This window comes from Protopterus annectens, chromosome 12.part0 (genome assembly GCF_019279795.1).
Source record: "Protopterus annectens isolate FY-2018-M chromosome 12.part0, PAN1.0, whole genome shotgun sequence".
NCBI classification, from domain to species: domain Eukaryota; kingdom Metazoa; phylum Chordata; order Ceratodontiformes; family Protopteridae; genus Protopterus; species Protopterus annectens.
This window is the reverse complement of record NC_056746.1, coordinates 641796380-641819314: the sequence shown is the minus strand read 5'-3', so window position 1 is coordinate 641819314 and position 22935 is coordinate 641796380. Positions and strand designations below refer to the sequence as shown.

At 42.2% G+C, this 22935-nt stretch overlaps 1 protein-coding gene across 5 annotated transcripts in view; it reads right to left on the bottom strand.

Moving 5' to 3' along the window:
* The window catches only part of ZFAND2A (zinc finger AN1-type containing 2A), a 573689-nt gene that overhangs the window by 259432 nt on the left and 291322 nt on the right, over positions 1–22935 (bottom strand). For all 5 annotated transcript variants that reach the window (XM_044089765.1, XM_044089767.1, XM_044089768.1 and 2 more), the window contains exon 3: positions 2609–2703. In XM_044089765.1, the coding sequence (XP_043945700.1) occupies positions 2609–2703 (95 nt within the window). The remainder of the gene's footprint in view (positions 1–2608; positions 2704–22935) is intronic.

Genomic DNA, 22935 nt, shown 5'->3' with positions numbered 1-22935 from the left:
GTGTTTAAGGTGGACAGATCGAGAATAGGTCTCCAACTTTTTCCTTTCTTGGAACTAGGAATAGTCTGGAGTAGAATCCTTTGCCTTGTTCTGTTATTGGTACTCTTTCCACAGCTCTCATCTTTGTTAATTGCATTATCTGCTGTAGAGCTTCTGTTTTTGATTTGGAGGTAGGTTTGGCATTCCTCTTTTGACTGGTATAGTGTGGAAGTGGAAACGGTAACCTTGGTCTATGGTTTGCAAAATCCACTTGTCTTTTGTGATATAGTGCCAGTTCTTTGAAAATAAGGTTAATTTTCCGCCTAAGGGTGCTGCTATTTGTTCCCTGGTAGGCGGAGTTAGAATCAAGTCACTGTGATTGCCCTGTTGTAGTGGTAGTGGCTGTGCCTGTGGCTCTGTTATTACCTTGCCACTGTCGCCTCTGTAGGCACCCCTCTGGATTGATTTCTGCCTCTGGAACGTCTATTCCTGCCCCTTTGGGATCTTGTGGAGTCAGGAAAGGACCAATTTTGGCAGGCCAGTTCCTGCTAAACCTTGGGGCTGAACCTGCAAGAAATCTTTAACCGTTTGTACAGATTTTGCCTTTTCTTCCATTTTCTTCATTACCTGCTGGGCAGGTGTACCAAACAAACTGGTCTTATCCATAGGAGCATCTAATAACTTAGCTTTAACATGATCCGGTAAAACTTGTTCCTTCAGCCATGCATGTCTTCTTATCACTGTGCCAGTCATGGCTGATCTAAATGAAACCTCCAGTGCATCATAGCCACATTTTAAGGAATGGTTACTAACCTGTTGTATGTTATTTACCATTTCTAATAGATTTTTCTTATCTATAGAGTCATCAGAGGATAACTTTTAGTGAACTGATCAAGCATAAACTCTTGGTATTGTATCATGTGAAACTGACAGTTTAAAGCTCTAGCTGAGAGAGTAGCAGAGGTGTAAACCTTTTTGCCCCATCTGTCTAAAGACCTGGCTTCCCTTTCAGAAGGAATAGGGTTTTTTGCTGTGGTTGAGGCTACTGCCTTAGGGCCCTGGGATATAGTTTCGGGTCTGCAAGAGGGCCTTGTATAGGTGATGATGAGTGTCTGGCACCCTGTAAAATCTATCTGGTTTGGCAGGTGCTGGAGGTAAAGAATCTGGTGCAGTGCAAACATCATTAAATGCATCGTCCACAACAGCGAGGATAGGAGGTATAGCTAAGGGCCTGTGTTGTGGTAGGTGCAGAAAAGTCCTAAGTCTTTTTCTGGAGTCTGAAAAATCCTGTTCCTGCCATTGGAAATGTTCTCTCATGGCATGTAAGGTTTCCCCAAAGGAGAATTCTTCTGGTGGGGAAGCAGCTGGAATGGATTATTCAGCATCTGAGTCCTCAAAATTGGAGAAAGGAGCCTCTGGCTGGTCTGTAATATCTGAGTCTTCCGCAGAATCATCAGAGGACACAGGCTCGAGGGGCTCTGCTCTAGGTCTCTTTTCTGGGGGCTGAGAGGCCCTGTCTGGGTGAGGTTGAGATCCCTAATTAAGGATATTAAATCTTCTGCCAGAGTAAGCATTTGTGAACTAGAAGTGGGCCTGGTTGAGGGGGTTTAACAGGCACTGACTTAGTAGATTTGGCTGCTTTAGCCCTGGCGAAGGCCTTAATAGACATGGCTGCAGGAGGCCTAGCAGCACCACGTGCTGGGGTAGAGACATCCAAAGGGATGGTGTCTGATAAGTCACTAGTAACCACTGTAGTAGGTAAAATTTCTGAGGCCGATTCAAGTAAGGTAACCGAACCTCAGTAGTAGTCATTGATTCGGCTGTACTCTGATCAGTTTTTCGGTTTCGGCCGAAACCGAGACACTTTGCTTAACCATGGTTTCGCGAAACTTTTTAATAATTTGGGTAGTCGGAGGATCCGACGGCATAATGTACGCAAATTCAGAGCCGAAAAACTGTTCAGCAAACTCCGACCGGCGTCGTTGAAAGAAGCACAGGCGAACAGGCTGCTACGTCGTGGTCTGGGCCTAAACAAGGCAAACAGTAAGAGTGGAAATCTTTATGAGGTATTTGTTTCCCACAAGTTAAACAGTTATTGACTTTTTCTGACATCGGCTGAGGCAAGAAAGAGTCCCCAATGGGGTACTTAGCTTTTAGAAGTCTTGAAGTATTCGGTAGTAGTAATCTCTGGATCTGACCGACCGGCACTTGCGAACAGCTTCTGCTTCGGGCGCCACGCGGCAAGAAAGACTGGAGAAAATGGCGTCGGCTGATGCCTTTATACCCGAAGACCAGCAGAGATGACGTCGGGTGAAGTGCGACATCAGCCGAAGCCGGACCCGGACTTTGGAATCCGGCCGACCGAAGGGCTGCCTGACGACAGGACAACCCAGTTGTTATGACTGCAGATGCATCCATGAAGGACATCCTAAACATTTCAGTTATGCAAATCAATTCAGTGGTGCTGCCAACATGCATACCAACAACCTCTCAACACTCTTGCACCAAAAGACACTGGTTAAAGCAATGCCACTGCAAAACGAAAATTAAAATTACAGATTTTTGCATACATGTACTCCTAAGTTGTTTTAAGCGAAAACCCAACATTTGGGTACAGTGTCATCCTCACCTTCTTGTAAGAAGAGGTGCAGCTGTGCTGAGCATAAGAAATATGATCTTTGCAGAAAATCTCCTCACAGGCATCACATTTCATTGGCAGGAAATCTGAGAAAGACACAGAAGGGTCTGCAATTAGAACACATCCATAGTATAACAAGCTGAAATTGCTACCAAATACTCAGGTAGTATAACATGTATTACACAGCTCCAACCAGTATGAAACCATGGACAAAAACAGTTTGAACACTACACATATTTACCTTGCAAATGTTCAGAAGAGGATGGAATACCAGGGGAAATGCAATTAATGGCAGCAGCAAAAAATGTACTCACTTGCAGTTAAACCTGGAGCTCCATAAAATTACAACGATGATATAATGCAGCCTGGATGACCCACCTCATTTGAATCACTACACTAAAAAACTGTCTTCAAAGTTATGCATTGGCCCAAGCTATTGTTTTACAGTTGTGACAGATCTACTCCACACATTCTCTGCCTTTTCTTAAAACTGATGATTAAAAGTTCTTTGCATGATTTTATTGTTTTAGGGAGAGAATTTAACTAAATACATACTTGCAAGTATTTCAAGCACAGGCATTAGCACCCTTCTAGCCAGTCAATATACCAAAACAGTTGTTCCCATAAGTCTTGTGACTGTTCTTAAACATCTAAGCTGTAATACAATTTGGTAGTCTGTTCCAAACACAAACTGCCAACTCAGAGAATTAGTACACTTTTCATTCCAACAGAATCTTCTACATAGGTTATTGGAGGATTCCCTACTACTTTTGGATAACCCCAAACATTACCAGAGGTAGTAATCTCTAAATGCCATAAAGTCTATGTTCAGAAGAAACAAACAACCAATGTAACAAATCAGAGAACTGCAAATCTCAGCCTTATAACCCCCCCCTCCCCCGGAAAAAATCTTCAGTTTTTACAAACAGAAACAAGAACGAACTCAGCATTTCTGAGGTGTACAAATAGGATTTCAAATGCCACCACCCAAAAAAAATAAATAAAGTTGGTTAACATGCAACCACCCCATGGTCATTATCTTGTGCTGACATTTGTTGTTTTTGAATACGGTTAAAACAGACATTCAACTTTCCAGGTGGTAATTTATTTCAGTGTTTTGGAAAGTACAGTTGTGTACACTTACCATAAATGTAGATGTTCGAGTGTATTCACTGTTGCAGTCCTAACAAATGGGTTATCTGGCTCCAGGTAGCCCTCAGTCAGCCAGAATACCAAAGGTAAGTAAAAATGCCATGGGTTGTAAAGGACGTCAGTGCATCCGATACAAATGGAGGCAGCCAACATCACTTCCTCAGTCTTTCTTGCCATAACAGTCAGAAGCCCCCAGAAAAAAGGCTAAGCCAAATGCCAATTTGGCAAATAAAATCCAATTCAGCCTGTACCTCTGGAAAAAAGAATACAAGAGGACCAAAAGGGGGAAGGAGGGAGGGAAACCAGGACTGCAACAGTGAAAACACTCGAACATCTACATTTATGGTAAGTGTACACAACTGTACTATGGCCACCGTGTTTCACTGCTGCAGTCCTAACAAATGGGTTGATTACCAAAGCCCAGAGAGAAGGGAGGAGGAACCAACAGAATCAAGGGTTGGAGATAATGCCCTGCAACACAGCAGTGGCAAACCCTGGCTCTGGAAAACAGAGGCAAATTATAATGTTTTGTGAAAGTGAACAGAAGACCAAGTGGCAGGCTCCAAAATATCTTTAGTAGGGACACCCCTTAAAAAGGCTGCAGAAGTGAAAGCTGCTTCTAGTAGAGTGGGTCCTAACCCCTTGAGGAGGAACCTTGCCATGAAAAGAATAACAAAAGTTGATGCAATGTGCAATCCACTTGGAAATGGTTTGCTTAGAAATAGCCTTGCCCTGAGCTCCAGGGGCAAAACTGACCGATAACGAAGCTGATTTCCGAAGGTTTTTAGTCCTGTCCAGGTAAAACCTGAGCTGTCTGTGCATATCAAGAGAATGTAGGATCCTTTCACCTTTATTTTGTGGATTAGGAAAGAAGTTAGGAAGGCGTATGGACTGATAGTCAGCTAGAAACCACCTTAGGCATAAAGGAGGGGTTTGTTCTCAAAGAGACCCTGTCTGAATGGAAAATAATAAAAGGCTCCACAGCCATCAAAGCCTGCAGCTCCGAAACCCTCCTTGCTGCAGTTATAGCCAAAAGGAAAACAGTCTTTCAAGAGAGAAACTTTAAATCTGTAGAGGCAGCTGGATCAAAAGGAGGAAGAGTAAGCTTCTCTAGAACAAAATTAAAATCCCATGCTGGAGTAGGTGCCCTACTGGGAGGTTTTAAGTTACAAACACCTCTGAGAAACATTTTCATCACGGGACAAGAGAAAATGGGTTGTTCAAAAGAACGACGAGCAGCAATGGCTGAAGCATGGAGCTTGATAGAAGAAAAGGAAAGAACACCTTGAAGCAATTCAGCCAGGTATTCCAAGATAAGAGGAAGGGTAGGCTGAGAAGAGGAATCTCCTCTAGCCTGCATCCATTGAGAAAACTTTTCCCATTGCCAGTGTAGGACTTCCTAGTGCTAGGCCTCCTGGCCTCCTTCAGCACATCAACCACCTGCTGGGAAAGGGAAGAAGATAAGGAAGGAGGCAAACTGAGCCATGCTGCCAAGTGAAGGGATTGAAGATGAGGATGCAGAATAATTCCCCCCTCCTGAACAAAAAAGATCTGGCTTCAGAGGACGATGCCAAGGAGGGAATTGGGAGAGACTGTGAAGCAGCGAATACTAATGCTGTCTGGGCCAGTCCGGAGCTATGAGAACAGTCCTTGGTCGCTCATCCCTGATCTTCAACAACACTCTGGGTAGAAGAGGAAGAGGACGGAAGCCGTAAACTGATAGCAAAGTCCAAGGGAAGGACAGAGCATCCACTCTCCAAGCCCTGCTGTGTGATGCTGTCTGGTGCAAAAGAGAGGCAGAAGGTGATTGTCCGGGGAGTGAAAAGATCCACCTGAGGTGTGCCCCAATGCTGAATGATGCTGTAGAAAACAGTCCTGTTCAGCTGCCACTCGTGAAGATCCAGTGTTTGCCTGCTCAACTGGTCTGCCAAAACACTGAGCCTTCCTGGAAGGAAATGAGCTAGGAGATGCAGGTCCAGGGAAGCTGCCATGGACCAAAGATTCATGCTTTGTCTGCACAGGGGGGTAAAAAGTGAAGTCACTTCCTGCTTGATGTACCACATGAATGTGGTATTGTCTGTTCTGACAAGTAAGGTCCCTGGAGAAAGAAGGTGCTTGAAGGCTAGTAAGGCTTGTTGAACTGCAATAAACTCTTTTAGATTAATGTGCAGGTGCATCTGCTGGGCGTTCCACCATCCCTGTATGCATCTGCCATCCAGGTGTGCTCCCCAGGCGTAATCCGATGTGTCTGTAGTCAGAACTTGAGTGGCAGGAGTTGTCTGAAAGGGTGTGCCCTTGTTTTGTAGGCAGGCTTGTTGCCCACCATAGAAACTCCATCTGCAGACAAATCATCATATCCAGGTCTTATGTGTGTTGACACCAAATGTTCTTGAGATATCATTGCAATTTCCTCATATGCAGTCTTGCATATGAAATCATGAGAATACAAGATGCCATGAACCCCTGAGCTTGCAGGTACTTCCTTGCAGGGAGCTGGGAGAGGCTTGCCAAGTCCTTGAAGTAAACAGAGTTGTCTGCTTCTCCTGGGTGAGATATATCATCTGGGCAGCTGTGTTCAGACTCGCTTCCAGGAATGATCTCCTTGGGTGGTACCATTTTTTTTACTTTTCCTCATTGACAGTGTAACCCAGGAAAAAGAGAACAGTCTTTACAAATTCCAGATCCTTTAATAGCTGCTGCTGAGAACTTGCTTGAATCAGCCAGTCGTCCAAGTATGCGTAAATCTGAACTTTCTTCTGGAATCACTAGATAAGAGTTCAGAATGGAAAGATCTAGGATAGGACACCAGGTGCCTTCTTTTTTTGGAACTAGGAAAAGTCTGGAATAAAAGCCCTGGCCTACCTGCAGAAGAGAAACTGGTTCTATTGCTCCCAGATGAAACAAAGGTTTGCTTTTCTACTTCTGCCTTTTAAACACCAAATGAGATGTCCAAAAACGAGTAGTCGTCACACCATAAGCTCAACACTTGAAACGATAAGATGAACATATCCAAAAACTTAATAAAGTAAACGTTAAGCGCTTTCTTCCCCTGTTGATATGGGGACTTCATCAGAACTAAATTCCCCTCACAAGTCAACCGACTTTATACACAAATAAATAATTGAATAATTGATTAATTAAAATTAAATAGAACACCCTAACATTAAGTTCCTATCATAATTTTCTACAATAAATATAATATTAAATACATTCTACATAAATCATTCAAGTGCTTGTGAAATGCATTTAAAATACATTTACAATACATTTAAGATGCATTTAAAGTGCTAAGGCTTTTTTCTTTAGAACTGGCATCAATGACAAATAATCATTTACTCCTGGTTCTGCTAAAGCATTTAATTTGAGAATCCAATAAAATTTTCTCAAATCCACATCAAGCACCTCTTGGGTTGTGTTTCTACAATAAATATAATATTAAATACATTCTACATAAATCATTCAAGTGCTTGTGAAATACATTTAAAATACATTTACAATACATTTAAGATGCATTTAAAGTGCTAAGGCTTTTTTCTTTAGAACTGGCATCAATGACAAATAATCATTTACTCCTGGTTCTGCTAAAGCATTTAATTTCAGAATCCAATAAAATTTTCTCAAATCCACATCAAGCACCTCTTGGGTTGTGTTTCATCACTTCTAAAATTCCAAAACTGAATTTAGCGTCCCCTTGACAAACCAATGAATGTTTATAAAGAGCATTATTATTATGGCTATAGCATGTAAGTGCTCATATATTCTAGTACAAAATTTTCTCTCTTTTTTGCCAATATAAAAATGTGAACAAGTTTGGCAAATGGATATATAAACTACCCCTTTTGTCTCACAATTACCCTTCTGGAAAGGAATACCTTTAGTATTACCCCCTATGTAAATCAATTCTTTATTCAATACAAAGGGACATTGTCTACAACAACCACACCTGGTCATACCCTTAATGGCCATATTCCTAGGTGTGGTGATGTGTTCAGTCAAAAATTTTAAAATTTTCCCCGTTTTGTAAACAAACCTGGGTAAATGACCCAAGGTATCAAAAACTTCAGTATTGCCTTTAAACATAACCCAGTTCTTCTTAATTTCCCTAAACAGGCGTTCACCTGCACTGTAGGGGATAACCATACTCGTAGTGTATCCATCCTTAGAATACAGGGAGTAGTATGTTTGTGAATAATAAAAGGAATCCAGAGACAGCGCACACAATCCGCACTTTATTCAAAGTATAAAACGTCCAAAACTAGATCACAAAGTTCGTAAACGCTATTACACATCCAGTACATGCGTTTTCGTCAGCCTGTAGCTTAGACTTCATCAGACAAAATGAATTAACTAATTAAGCATTATATAAGCCAATACATTTAAAAGGACCAATAACATTCAAGCATCTAAGTTAAAACCAATGAAAATAGTGACAGTCTGAGGAGCTCATTATAATAAAATTGTGAGTGATTTAAAATCATCTAATAAATATGTAAAAAACTTTTCCTTTAAAATAATTACAGTATTTAAAAGCAGAGGTATTGATTAAAAAATATTGTAGTCAATTAGGTTTCTAGAACCCACAATATAATGAAGCTGTTAGGTTAAAACTGATAAATGTATTTATGTGCACAGTAATTGTAGTAAGTACATAAAAACAGAAGCATAGACAACAGTGCCCTCTACTGTTCATAGAACTACTTAATGCGTTTCAAACTTGAATTGATCTCAGTTTGAGAGCTGGAATAATTGAGATACATTCATTTAAGCCTGGTGATTTGTTGGCCTCTAATAAAATTTGCCAATACAGTTCCCTGTATTCAAGCCATTCTTCCAGGGACCTCCTCTTATTTCTTTTAACTTGTTCTAAAACAAAAAGGAGAATGTGGCTTCTTTACAGTTCTTTGTGTGTTTGTACAATGCATTGGTGTCCTTTGCTTTTGTATCTCATATAAATGTTCATAAATCCGCCTCTTCAATACTCTTTCTGTTTTCCCAACGTAATGAACTGCATTTTGTACACATTGCAAGGTAAACCACTCCTGGGACTCACAGTTGAATGAACCAGTGCTATATATATTAATGTCCCTTATTTCAATGTAAATTTCTCTTTGTTGGAAATATAGGGACATTGTTTACAGTGCCCACAATGAAATGTTCCATATGAGGTGTTATTAAGGCATGCCCTCTCCAAGTAGTGATGAGGATCTTTTTTGAGATTGTTCTCTAAAACTTTTTTATGCTACGTGCATTTTATATACCATTTTTGGTGTTTTTCCTTTTATGTTCGGTATATCTGAGAAAGAGATGAATTTTTCCCACTCATTGAGGATCATGCTTTTTATCTTGGAGTTGAAGCCATTAAATTCCAAGATAAGTGCTGATTGATAGTCAGATTCAACTGGGGTATGATTTATGTTGATGTTTGTCTGACTCTTAGTGGTGTGCTCACTTAAGGCTTTGTCATTTAGACATCCTTTTATGGGTTTAAATTTGGTCTTTCTGTGTTGTTCAACTTCCATTCTAATGTTTTTATGAACTCAGTGGGTATCCTCTAGCGAGGAACATGGCTTCTAGCGTGTTACATTCCACATAAAATCTTCGTCCTTGCTTGTCATTCGACAACCTCTAACAAATTGTCCTTTGACAATGTTTCTTTTGCAGTGGGGGTGTGCACTAAGAAAGTGTAGGTAGGAATTGCAGAACGTATTTTTCCGAATATTTTGGTCTCAAAATCTTTAGAAATTTTGTTCTTTTGGACCTCCACATCCAAGTATTGAAGTCTGTCTACCGAGCTTGTGTGTGTAAAGCTCAAAAAGAGGTGGTGTGGTTGATATACTCCAAAAAGAGAGATAGTTGGTCACTACCCCAGTCCAAAAGATAACAATATCGTCAAGAAAACGTCGATATAAGGACCAATATTGTCGGAATTCAGAATTCAAAATGTAGTTCAATTCCCAACCTGCAAGGACTATGTTAGCATAAGTGGGTGCACATCGCCCCATTGCTACCCCTTTTGTTTGCTGGAAAAATTCTCCATTAAATGTTAGAAAGTTATTTTTCAAAATGTTGTCCATAAGTCCCACTACAGCAACCTTTTCTATGTGTGTCAAGGTATTGTCCATAAAAATAATGTCCTCAAAGATCCTCATTCCTTCATTGTGTGGGATACAAGTAAAAGGTCCACCACATCAATGGTAACAAAATTAAATTCTCCGAATAGAGGGTAGATGTAATGTTCCTAAGTAGGTCCCATGAGTCTTTCAGAATGTGACTAAAGTTGTTGCAAATATGTTTGATCTTGTTGTCCACAAATTTGGCCATAGGCAGCGTCTTTGAGCAGTCAGCCGACACGATCGGTCTGAGTGGTGGGTCGCCTACATTCTTGTGGACCTTCGAATACCAAATATAATTGGAACCTTTGGTTTAGGCACTGATAGAAACTTATGCATGTTGTTGTTTATTGTTCCTTCAATAATCATGTGATCAAGTGCCATGTCTATCTTTTGATAAGCCACTTCAACCTCATCCATGGAAACATTTCTATACTTGGTTTCTTCACGAAGAATATTGTTCATTTTTCCTTCGTATGTAATGTTCTCCATTATAACTACTCCTCCTCCCTTATCTGGTTTCATGATTCTAATTGATGTGTTCTTCTTTAATTCTTCTAGTGTTGCATATTCCTCCTTTGTTAAGTTGTACTTTAAATGTTGTTGTTTAAATTCTTTACGAATCCCATTTTCCAATACCATCTCAAGGTTTTTCAGTTGTGGGAGAAGCGGAGGGTTGTAAATGCTACGTCTTGTAAGGCCACCTTGTGGTTGTTCAGTGTTAGATGGTGCTGGAGGTAAAGTAGCTTTCAAGTTAATTTTCCTAAGAAACAGCTTCATATCAATAATGGTTTTAACTAGGTCTCCTCGAGTACTTGGAATGAATTTAAATCCCTTACTGAGGAGATCAAAGTGTCCCTTATTTAAAATGATATTGCTAAAATTGTAAATAGAAAAATTATTGAGGGAATGTGTAGTACCTGTATGTAAGATCTCAGTATCACCATTGGTGTCACTCTCAGTAAAAGATGCAGAAAGGGTTAAAGGACTAGTGAGTGGGGAACAGTGGTGGTGGGGGTATAGAGGGTATTCCTTAATACCTCCCTCTCCCTTCTTCCTCCCCTCTCTGAAAATTCTGAGGGCCTTGCCCTTTCTGTGAACATTATATGGTAACTCTAGGTCCTCTAATGGGGAAATTCATTGTCATAGTCCTCAAAACCCATTCTGTGTTTTATTTTTATATTGACCTTTATAATTATTACCTCTCATGTAGTCAGTCTGGTTTTGACATTATGTGCTTCCCTGAATGGTGGTGATGGGTAATTCATTGTTTTATATTCATCCAAGTCCCTCAAGTTTATTAATTTTCCTCTGCTCTAGCGTTTTACATTTTGCATCTATTTCTAACCTTAAATTAAAATATTTGTCTTTTTCCTGTTTTATTTCAAGAACAAATCATGTTTGATAAAATTATCTAAAGCAACAATTTCATCCTCAAGGTCAGCTAACTGTTTAGTGTTTTCTTTAATAATGCGTCATAAAATTTCTAAACCACATCTATTAAAAATGTCTATAAGGTCTTTATGGTATGCAGTCCCTATCTCAACATTATTAGGGTATTTCCAAACCCTGAGCCCCTTAGGTACAATATTGTGCTTAATGCAGGTTGTAAGATACAATTTTCAATGCATAACATTTTGTATTTGTACATACATTTATGCAATTTATCTAATTTAACACTATAGGAATCACCATCCTGTGGTGAATCATCATTATTCGTGGAAATATTAAATCCACGCTGGTTATGTAGCCAGTCAGTTAAATTGTCATTGTTAAAATACTCATTAGGTGGTGGAATCGAACAGTACCTGGAGCATTACTGCCCGTAGCTTTAGAAGTAGTCCCAACACCATTGATGGCTTGTGCTCCGGAAGAAAGTTCTACTGTAGTTGAAGAGCCCAAAATAGCTTGTGTAATGGCAGGGTCAAATGCCACCGTGTTCTGCCCCATCTTCGGACGTAGAGCCGGAATCATGATATAGCCTTTTCCTCTTCTGTTTGGTTCCTCTCAACCTTCGGTCCCTTCCTGCTTGTTAGATACGTCCGTTGACTTCCTGCCAGTCAGAGCAACGCACATCGTGAGTAACTCTATCAGCTCAGTGAGCTGTCCGATAAGCTTGCGGGTCTGCCCAACTTCCTCACGGCAAGATGAGTGTGAGCTGTCTGCCATAGCTGTGCTCCCAACCAAGAAAACAGCCAAAAGGAGCCAGCAAAACACAAAACTGATAACAAAAGGAATCCAGAGACAGCGCACACAATCCGCACTTTATTCAAAGTATAAAACGTCCAAAACTAGATCACAAAGTTCGTAAACGCTATTACACATCCAGTACATGCGTTTTCGTCAGCCTGTAGCTTAGACTTCATCAGACAAAATGAATTAACTAATTAAGCATTATATAAGCCAATACATTTAAAAGGACCAATAACATTCAAGCATCTAAGTTAAAACCAATGAAAATAGTGACAGTCTGAGGAGCTCATTATAATAAAATTGTGAGTGATTTAAAATCATCTAAAAACAATACATTTAAGATGCATTTAAAGTGCTAAGGCTTTTTTCTTTAGAACTGGCATCAATGACAAATAATCATTTACTCCTGGTTCTGCTAAAGCATTTAATTTCAGAATCCAATAAAATTTTCTCAAATCCACATCAAGCACCTCTTGGGTTGTGTTTCATCACTTCTAAAATTCCAAAACTGAATTTAGCGTCCCCTTGACAAACCAATGAATGTTTATAAAGAGCATTATTATTATGGCTATAGCATGTAAGTGCTCATATATTCTAGTACAAAATTTTCTCTCTTTTTGCCAATATAAAAATGTGAACAAGTTTGGCAAATGGATATATAAACTACCCCTTTTGTCTCACAATTACCCTTCTGGAAAGGAATACCTTTAGTATTACCCCCTATGTAAATCAATTCTTTATTCAATACAAAGGGACATTGTCTACAACAACCACACCTGGTCATACCCTTAATGGCCATATTCCTAGGTGTGGTGATGTGTTCAGTCAAAAATTTTAAAATTTTCCCCGTTTTGTAAACAAACCTGGGTAAATGACCCAAGGTATCAAAAACTTCAGTATTGCCTTTAAACATAACCCAGTTCTTCTTAATTTCCCTAAACAGGCGTTCACCTGCACTGTAGGGGATAACCATACTCGTAGTGTATCCATCCTTAGAATACAGGGAGTAGTATGTTTGTGAATAATCTCGCCACAAGCTAAAAGGGGCTTATATCTAGTGCCCCATCCTTCAACCATTTGTTTCGCCACATTATTCAATAACCAAACAGGGTAGCCTCTAACACTAAACATTTCTGTAATGGTTGAAACTTCTTCCAAGAATGTTTCTCTGTTGGAACACATTCTCCCTGCTCTTACCAACTGTCCTTTATAAATATTCTTTTTAGTATAAAAAGGATGACAGCTTTGAAAATCTAAATAACTTTTAGAAAAAGTCAACTTCCTATAAATTCTAGATTCAAATTTGAAAAGACATTAGCTTGTCTATTCCTAGGATGGTCAACCATGGCGATTTCTCTGATATTCCACCAGAGGGCAGCATGCGACCATAAACGAGTCAAGGAAAAGTACAGTTTTGTACCTACCATAAATGTAGATGTCCGAACTGGATAGCATCTGCAGTCATAACAAATGGGTTGTCCTGTCGTCAGGCAGCCCTTCGGTCGGCCGGATTCCAAAGTCCGGGTCCGGCTTCGGCTGATGTCGCGCTTCACCCGACGTCATCTCTGCTGGTCTTTGGGTATAAAGGCATCAGCAGACGCCATTTTCCTCAGTGTTTCTTGCCCCAGATGCCAATTGCCCTCTTGGAAAGCTAAATTTTGGATAAATGCCAATGTTTCCAAAATAGTAGAAGGCAATTACAAAAAATAAACATGTATGTACATATATACAAACAAATACACCATAAGAGACTCCCCCCCCCCCCAGCTAGCTATTAGGAGGGTAAGTACCCTAGGAGTACCAGAGGGAAGGAGGAGGGTAATCCTGACTGCAGATGCTATCCAGTTCGGACATCTACATTTATGGTAGGTACAAAACTGTACTATGTCCTTCATGGATGCATCTGCAGTCATAACAAATGGGTAGAATACCATAGCCAAACTAGGGGAGGAGGAATAATATCTGTTTGGAAATTGCTTTTCCTTCCCTTCCTGTTGCATAAGCTACAAAGAGCTGGTCAGTTTTTCTGTTACCTTTGGTTCTGTCCAGGTAGTAGTGTAACTGTCTATGTACATCCAAGGTATGCATTATTCTTTCGCCTCTGTTTTGTGGATTGGGAAAGAAGGTAGGTAGGTGGATTGCCTGGTTTAAAGACACTCTGGATACCACCTTAGGCATAAATGTAGGATTAGTTCTCATGGATACCCTATCTTGATGGAAGATTAGGAAGGGTTGCACTGCCATTAAGGCCTGTAGTTCCGAAACCCTCCTTGCTGAAGTAATAGCCAGCAGGAAAGCAGTTTTCCATGACAGGTGTTGTAGATCTGCTGTTGCTGCTGGTTCAAACGGAGGTAGTGTCAACTTTTCTAGTACAAAATTCAAGTCCCATGCTGGTAATGGTGGTTTCCTAGGAGGTTTTACATTCTTGATCCCTCTGAGAAACTGCCTGAGTAGAGGATGTGAAAAGACAGGAGGATCAAAGCTGTATTCTGCTGAAATAGCTGATGCATGTATCTTGATGGAGGAATAGGACAGGCCTGTATGTAGAAGCTCTGCCAAGTACTCCAGAATGTTAGCAATATCTATGTTCGACACATCTTTTCCTCTTTCAGTACTCCAAATGACGAACATTTTCCATTTTCCTGCATAGTTCCTTCTTGTTGAAGGTCTGCGGGCTTCAAGGATAATGTCTTTAACCCTTTGTGAAAGGTCTGGGTTAGTTACTGCTATGTGATGTTCCAGGCAGTCAGTTGCAAGGTTTTAGGTTTGGATGTATGATGTTGTAGTTCTGAGTTAACATCAGAGGCATCACGGGTATTGACCACATTTTCTCCCGAGACATGCTCCTCAGCAATGGGTACCAGTGTTGTCTTGGCCAGTTCGGAGCTATCAGGATTATCCTTGGACGTTCCTCTTTGATTTTCAGTAGTACCTTGTGCATCAAGGGAAGAGGTGGGAATGCATATGCTGTCAGGCCTTTCCAGCTGAAGGATAGAGAGTCCACCTTCCATGCAAGTGGGTGGAATGTCCTTGTGCAGAATTTTTTGAGCTTGTGATTTTGTGGGGAAGCGAATAGATCTATCTGTGGCATTCCCCATTTCTTTGTGATGGCCTTGAAGATGTCCGGTGTAGCATCCATTCGTGAGCATCCGAGGTTGTTCTGCTTAAAATGTCTGCTAGGGTGTTCTCTTTCCGGTACAAATATTGCCTGCAACTGGATGTTGTAGCTGAGAGCCAGATTCCAAAGGTCCAAAGTCATTCTGCATAGGGGTAAGAATGAGTGCCTCCCTGTTTGTTGATGTACCACATGACTGTGGTGTTGTCTGTCCTTATCATCAAATGGCCTTCTTTGAGGAATGGTCTGAATTTTAGGATTGCCAGTTTTACTGCCAGCATTTCTTTTTGGTTTATGTGCAGGTGCAGCTGGCCCTGAGTCCACAGTCCTTGTACGCATTTGTCCAGCATGTGTGCCCCCCATCCTAGGTCTGAGGCATCCGTAGTGATGGTTTGGTTTGCTCGAAAGTTGTGGAAGGGTAAGCCTGGGTTTGACTGGCATGCCCGAGCTCACCAGAGGAACTCCTGTTTTAAGCATGGGATTAGTGGTATTTCTGTTTCTAAGCTGTGCCTGTGTTGAGCCCATAAATTCTTTAGGTACCACTGTAACTTTCTCATATGCAGTCTGGCATGTGGGACCAAGATTATGCATGATGCCATGAAGCCCAAGGCCTGCAGAACTTTTCTTGCTGTTAGTTTGTTCTGCTTTGTTAATGCTAAGAAGTAAAGAGGGAGTTCTTTTTGTTTTTCTGCAGTTAGGAATGCCATCTGTTTTACTGTGTCCAATTTCGCGCCCAAGAATGTTCTTGTCTGGGATGGGATCAGCCTTGACTTTTGAAAATTGACTGTGTATCCCAGGGCTTGTAGCAAGTAAATGACCCTTTGTAAATCTGTTGTCAGCTTGCTTTTGTTGTCCGCTTGTAACAGGCAGTCGTCCAGGTATGGATAAATTTGAATTCCCTGTACTCTGCAGTGAGCGATTACTGATGCCAGGCATTTTGTGAATACTCTGGGCAGTAGATAAGCCAAAGGGCAATGCTGAGAATTGATAATGCTCTGATCCTGCAAGAAATCTGAGGTATCTTCTGCAATTTGGTCGAATGGGGACGTGCAGGTATGCCTCCTTGAGATCTAGAGTTACCAGCCAACACTCCTTGCCCAGCATGGGAAGAAGTTGCTGTAGGGTCAGCATTTTGAATTTTGGGACAATGATGTATGTGTTTAAGATGGACAGGTCGAGAATAGGTCTCCAGTTTTTCTTTTCTTGGTACTAGGAATAGTCTGGAGTAGAATCCTTTGCCCTGTTCTGTTATTGGCACCCTTTCCACAGCTCTCATCTTTATTAATTTCGCTATCTGGTGCAGGGCTTCTATTTTTTTGATTTGGGGGCAGGTTTGGCATTCCTCTTTTACTGGTAAAGTGTGGAAGTGGAACCGTAGCCTTGGTCTATGGTTTGCAAAATCCACTTGTCTTTTGTAATATAGTGCCAATTTTTGAGAATAAGGCTAACTTTCCGCCTAATAGTGCTGCTATTTGCTCCCTGGTAGGCGGAGATAGAGCCAAGTCACTGAGATTGTCCTGTTGTAGTGGCAGTGGTTGTGTCTGTGCCTCGGTTATTGCCTTGCCACTGTCGTCCTCTGTAGGCACCTCCTCTGGATTGATTTCTGCCCCTAGAGCGTCTGTTCCTGCCCCTTTGGGATCTTGTGGAGTCAGGAAAGGACCAATTTTTGGCAGGCCAGTTCCTGCTAAACCTTGGGGGCTGAACCTGTAGGAAATCTTTAACTGTTTGTACAGATTTTGCCTTCTCTTCCATTTTCTTCATTACCTGCTGGGCAGGTTCCCCAAATAGACTGGCCTTATCCATAGGAGCATCCAATAGCTTAGCTTTAACGTGATCCGACAAGACCTGTTCTTTCAACCATGCATGCCTTCTTATCACTGTGCCAGTCATGGCTGATCTAAATGAAGCCTCCAGTGCATCATAGCCACATTTTAAAGAATGGTTACTAACCTGTTGGATGTTATTCACCATTTCTAATACATATTTCTTATCTAAAGATTCATCAGAGGACAGCTTTTTAATTAACTGATCAAGCATAAACTCTTGGTATTGGATCATGTGAAACTGACAGTTTAAAGCTCTAGCTGAGAGAGTAGCAGAGGTGTAGACTTTTTCCCATCTCTCTAAGGACCTGGATTCCCTTTCAGAGGGAATAGGGTTTTTTGCTGTGGTCGGGGCTACTGCCTTAGGCCCCTGGGATATAGTTTTGGGGTCTGCAAGCGGGGCCTTGTATAGGTGGTGATGAGCGTCTGGCACCCTGTAAATCTATCTGGTTTGGCAGGGGCTGGAGGTAAAGAATCAGGTGCAGTGCAGACATCATTAAATGCATCGTCCACAACAGGTAGGACAGGAGGTATAGCTAAGGGCCTATGTTGTGGTAAGTGCAGAAAAGTCCTAAGCCTTTTTCTTGAATCTGAGAAATCTTGTCCCTGCCATTGGAATTGTTCTCTCATGGCATGTAAGGTTTCCCCAAAGGAGAATTCCTCTGGTGGAGAGGCAGCTGGAATGGATTCTTCAGCATCTGAATCTTCATAATTGGAAAAAGGAGCCTCTGGCTGGTCTGTAATGTCTGAGTCATCCGCAGAATCATCAGAGGACACAGGCTCGGGGGGCTCTGCTCTAGGTCTCTTTTCTGGTGGCTGAGAGGCCCTGTCTGGGTGAGACTGGGATCCCCTAATTAAGGATATTAAATCTTCTGCCAGAGTAAGCATTTGTGAACTAGAAGTGGGCCTGAGTGAGGGTGGTTTAACAGGCACTGATTTAGCTGATTTGGCTGCTTTAGCCCTGGCAAAGGCCTTAATAGACATGGCTGCAGGAGGCCTAGCAGCACCACGTGCTGGGGTAGAGATATCCAAGGGGATGGTGTCTGATAGATCAGTAGGAACCACAGTTGTAGGCAAAATTTCTGAGGCTGATTCAGTTAAGGTAGCAGGAGCCTCAGTAGTAGTCATGGATTCGGCTGAAGATTGACCAGTTTTCTCGGTTTCGGCCAAAACAGAGACACTCGCGGCTTGCTTAACCGTGGTTTCGCCAAAACCGCGGACCGCGAGTGTCGGTCTTTTTCTTTGCGTTTTTTAACAATATGGGTAATCGGAGGATCCGACGGCATAATGTACGCAAAATCTGAGCCGAAAAACTGTTCAGCAAACTCCGACAGACGCCTAAGCGTCGGTTGAAGGAAGCACAGGCCGAGCAGGCTGCTACATCGTGGTCTGGGCCTAAGCAAGGCAAACAGTAAGAGTGGAAATCTTTATGAGGTATTTGTTTCCCACAAGTTAAACAGTTATTGACTTTTTCTGACATCGGCTGAGGCAAGAAAGAGTCCCCAACGGGGTACTTAGCTTTTTGGAAGTCTTCGAAGTAGTATTCGGTAGTAGTAATCTCTGGATCTGACCGACCGCACTTGCGAACAGCTTCTGCTTGCGCCACGCGGCAAGAAAGACTGAAGAAAATCGCGCCGGCTGATGCCTTTATAGCCCGAGCCCAGCAGAGAGGACGCCGGGTGAAGCGCGACATCAGCCGAAGCCGGGCCCGGGCTTTGGAATCCGATCAAGGGCTGCCTGACGACAGGACAACCCATTTGTTATGACTGCAGATGCATCCATGAAGGACATCATGGCGGACGCTTCAGCAAAATGCCCATACAGAGTGCTTAAATTGAGATACAGGCTTGGAGCTTCCCGCCTTAAAAGTGGAAGCCTGCCACCGCCTAGACCTTTGAGGGGTAGCTGTCTTGCAGAAAACAGTTTGCATGGACCTGGCCTTATCCTCCATCTTCTTAAGCACCTCCTCAGCTTTGCTGCCAAAAAGATTGCCTTTATGCAAAGGTACATCCAAAAGCTTAGCCTTGACAGGTTCTGGAAGAGGCTGTTCTCTGAGCCAAGCGTGCCTTCTAATAACAGATCCAGTAGCCGTAGCCCTGCTGGAGGCCTCAAGGACGTCAAAACCACCAGAATTCTTATTGAGCAGAGTGGCTGAATTCAACAAATCCTGCATGTCTTTACTCTTTGCCAAAAGAGGTACATTTGCAATCTTAGACTTAAAAGCCTCCAAGGTGTGCTGTTGGTATTTCAGCATATGAAAAAGACAATTGGTAGCCCTAATGACTAGGGTGGCAGAGGTATAAACTTTCTTGCACCACCTATCTTAAGTTCCTAGATTCTCTGTCCGATGAAACAGGATTCCTGGTAACAGTGGCCTTAACCCCTTTAGGGCCCTGAGAAATAACCTCTAGATCCACCAACGGGTTCCTGAAAAGAAATAAATGAGAATCAGTGACTCTGTAGTACCAGTCAGGTTTCCTGGGAGCAGGGGGAACCGAATTTGGAGACAAGGAATTTTCCAGAAAAACATCAACAACTTCCAACATGGGGAAAGTACAGTTTTGTACCTACCATAAATGTAGATGTCCGATAGGTATGCATCTGCAGTCATCACATATGGGTTGTCCTGCCTCAGGCAGCCCTTCGGTCGGCCGGATTCCAAAGTCTGGGTCCGGCGTCGGCTGATGTCGCCCTTACCCCAATGTCAGAGCGCCTGGGGTATAAAAGCGTCAGCCGACGCCATCTTCCTCAGTGTTTCTTGCCCCAGATGCCAGGTGCCCTATATAAATATATATATATATATATATATATATATATATATATAAAACAAATACACCATAATAGATAACCCCAGCTAGCTATGAGAAGGAAAAAGTACCCAATAAATACCACAGAGGGGAAGGAGGGAGGGTAAACCTGACTGCAGATGCATACCTATCGGATATCTACATTTATGGTAGGTACAAAACTGTACTATGTCCTTCAAGGATGCATCTGCAGTCATCACATATGGGTAGAATACCATAGCCAATCTGGGGGTGGAGGATCTATGTAAAGGATGGTGTAGCTAAAATGCCCTGCAGGACTGCCGTAGCAAAGCCTGCTCTGGATCTGGAATATAAAGGTAAATTGTAATGCTTGGAAAATATATGCACGGAGCTCCATGTAGCAGCTTCTAAAATGTCCTTGGTAGCCACCCCTCTTAAGAAGGCTGTGGAGGTGGCTGTGGCTCTGGTGGAATGAGGTCTAATGTTAGCTGGCACAGTTTTTCCATGAAAGGAATAACAAAAACGAATGCAATTCCCTATCCATTTTGAAATTGTCTGTTTGGAAATTGCTTTTCCTTGTGCACCAGCAGCATATGCTACCAACAGCTGGTCAGTTTTTCTGTAGCTTTTAGTTCTGTCCAAGTAGTAGTGTAACAGTCTGTGTATGTCCAGGGTGTGCAGAAGTTTCTCCCCTTTGTTTTGTGGATTTGGAAAGAAGGTAGGCAGGTGAATAGCTTGGTTTAATGAGACCCTGGATACCACCTTTGGCATAAATGAAGGATTGGTTCTCAATGAGACTGTCCTGATGAAAAATAAGAAATGGCTGTACTGCCATGAGGGCCTGTAACTCAGATACTCTTCTTGCTGAGGTTATGGCCAGAAGGAAGGCGGTCTTCCAAGAAAGCAACTGTAGTTCTGCAGATGCTGCTGGTTCAAAGGGAGGCAGAGTTAGTTTTTCCAACACGAAGTTAAGGTCCCAAGTAGGCACTGGCGGTGTCCTTGGAGTATTGATGTTTTTAATTCCTCTTAGAAACTGTCTTAGGAGAGGATGAGAAAAGACAGGTGGATCAGTATTGTACTCTGCTGAAATTGCTGAAGCATGAATTTTAATGGAAGAGTAAGACAGGCCATTGTGGAGCATTTCTGCCAAGTATTCCAGGATATGTGCCATGTTCATCACTGTTGCATCTAGGCCCTTTGTGGTGCTCCAAGTGTGAAATCTCTTCCATTTTGCTGAATATGCCTTTCTTGTGGAAGGCATGAAGCTTCCATGATGATATCCTTCACTCTCTTGGATAGCTTATCCTGAGGAGGAGTCAAGGTATTTTCCAGGCTGTTAGTTGCAAGGTTTTCAGGTTGGAATGCAGAGTTTTGTAATTGTGCTGCCAGGAGAAGTGGCCATTGAGGAAGAGGCCATGGTTTCGTGCGTGACATGCTCTTTAACAGTGGGTACCAGTGCTGTCTTGGCCAGTCCGGAGCTATCAGAATCACTTTTGGCTGCTCTGTCCTGATCTTCATAAGACCTTGGTCATTAATGGAAGAGGTGGAAATGCATACACTGTTAGAGTTCTCCAGCTGAAAGATAGGGCGTCCACTTTCCATGCTTGTGGGTGGTATGTCCTTGAGCAGAATTTCTTCAGCTGATGATTGTGGGGGGAGGCAAAAAGATCTAGGTCTGGCCTTCCCCATGATTGTGTTATCTGTAAGAAGATGTCTGGGTGCAGCATCCATTCGTGTGCATCCATATTTCTGCTTAAGCTGTCCGCCAGTATATTGTCTTTTCCTGGCACAAACTGGGATTGCAGGTCTATATTGAGTTTCAAGGAAAGTTCCCATAGATTCATTGCCAGTCTGCAAAGAGGGTAGGAATGGGTGGCTCCTTGCTTGTTTATGTACCACATAACTGTGGTGATGTCTGTCGTCATTAGCAGGTGGCCTTGATGCAGAAAGAGTTTGAAGGCCTCGATTGCATGTATCACTGCCAGCATTTCCTTTTGGTTTATGTGCATGCGTAGCTCCTTTTGCGACCATAGTCCTTGAATACATCTGCCCTCCATGTGTGCTCCCCAACCGAGGTCTGAAGCGTCCGTTGTAATGGTTTGGCTGGCTATTGGCTTGCTGAAGGGCAGACCCCTGTTTGACTGGCTTGCTTGAGCCCACCACAGAAATTCCTTTTGGAGGCATGGAATGAGTGGGATCAAAGTTTCTAAGCTGTGACTGTGCCGAGTCCATAAACTCCTTAGGTACCATTGTAGTTTCCTCATATGCAGCCTTGCTTGTGGAATCAGAAGAATGCAAGATGCCATGTAACCCAGGGCCTGCAGGATTTTCCTTGCAGTCAGCTGAGTTTGTCTTGTCAGATTCTTGAAGTAATCCGGTAGTTGTCTTTGTTTTTCTTCTGTGAGAAAAGCCATTTGGGTGGTTGTGTCTACATCCGCACCCAGAAAAGTTATTCTTTGGGATGGAACAAGTCATGATTTGTGAATGTTGACTGTATATCCCAAGGCCTGCAGTAGGTGGATGGCATAATTCAAATCCTTTACCAAAGTTTGCTGGCTGTCCGCTTGTATAAGGCAGTCGTCCAGATATGGGTATATTTTAATCCCCTGAAGTCTGCAGTGTGCAATTACTGATGCCAGGCATTTCGTGAATACTCTGGGCGCAGTAGATAAGCCAAAGGGCAATGCTGAGAATTGATCATGCTCTGAACCTGCAAGAAATCTGATGTGTCTTCTGCAACTTTGTCTGATAGGGACATGCAGGTATGCCTCCTTGAGGTCTAGAGTTACCAGCCAAGACCCCTTGCCCAGCATGGGAAGGAGTTGCTGTAGAGTCAGCATTTTGAATTTTGGCACAATGAGATAAGTATTCAGTGCGGACAAGTCGAGAATAGGCCTCCATTGATTTTCTTTTCTTGGAACAAGGAATAGTCTGGAATAAAATCCTTGGACTTGTTCTGAAAGAGGAACCTTCTCTATAGCTTTCATTTGCATTAAGTTGGAGATTTGTTTCAAAGCCTCTGCCCTTTGATTTGGTGGCAGGTCTGGCATGCCTTTTCTTTTTGGCAGTGTGTGAAAATGGAACCTGTATCCTCTGTCTATTATTTGCAGTGTCCATTTGTCTCTTGTAATACTGTGCCAATTTTCTGAGAATAAAG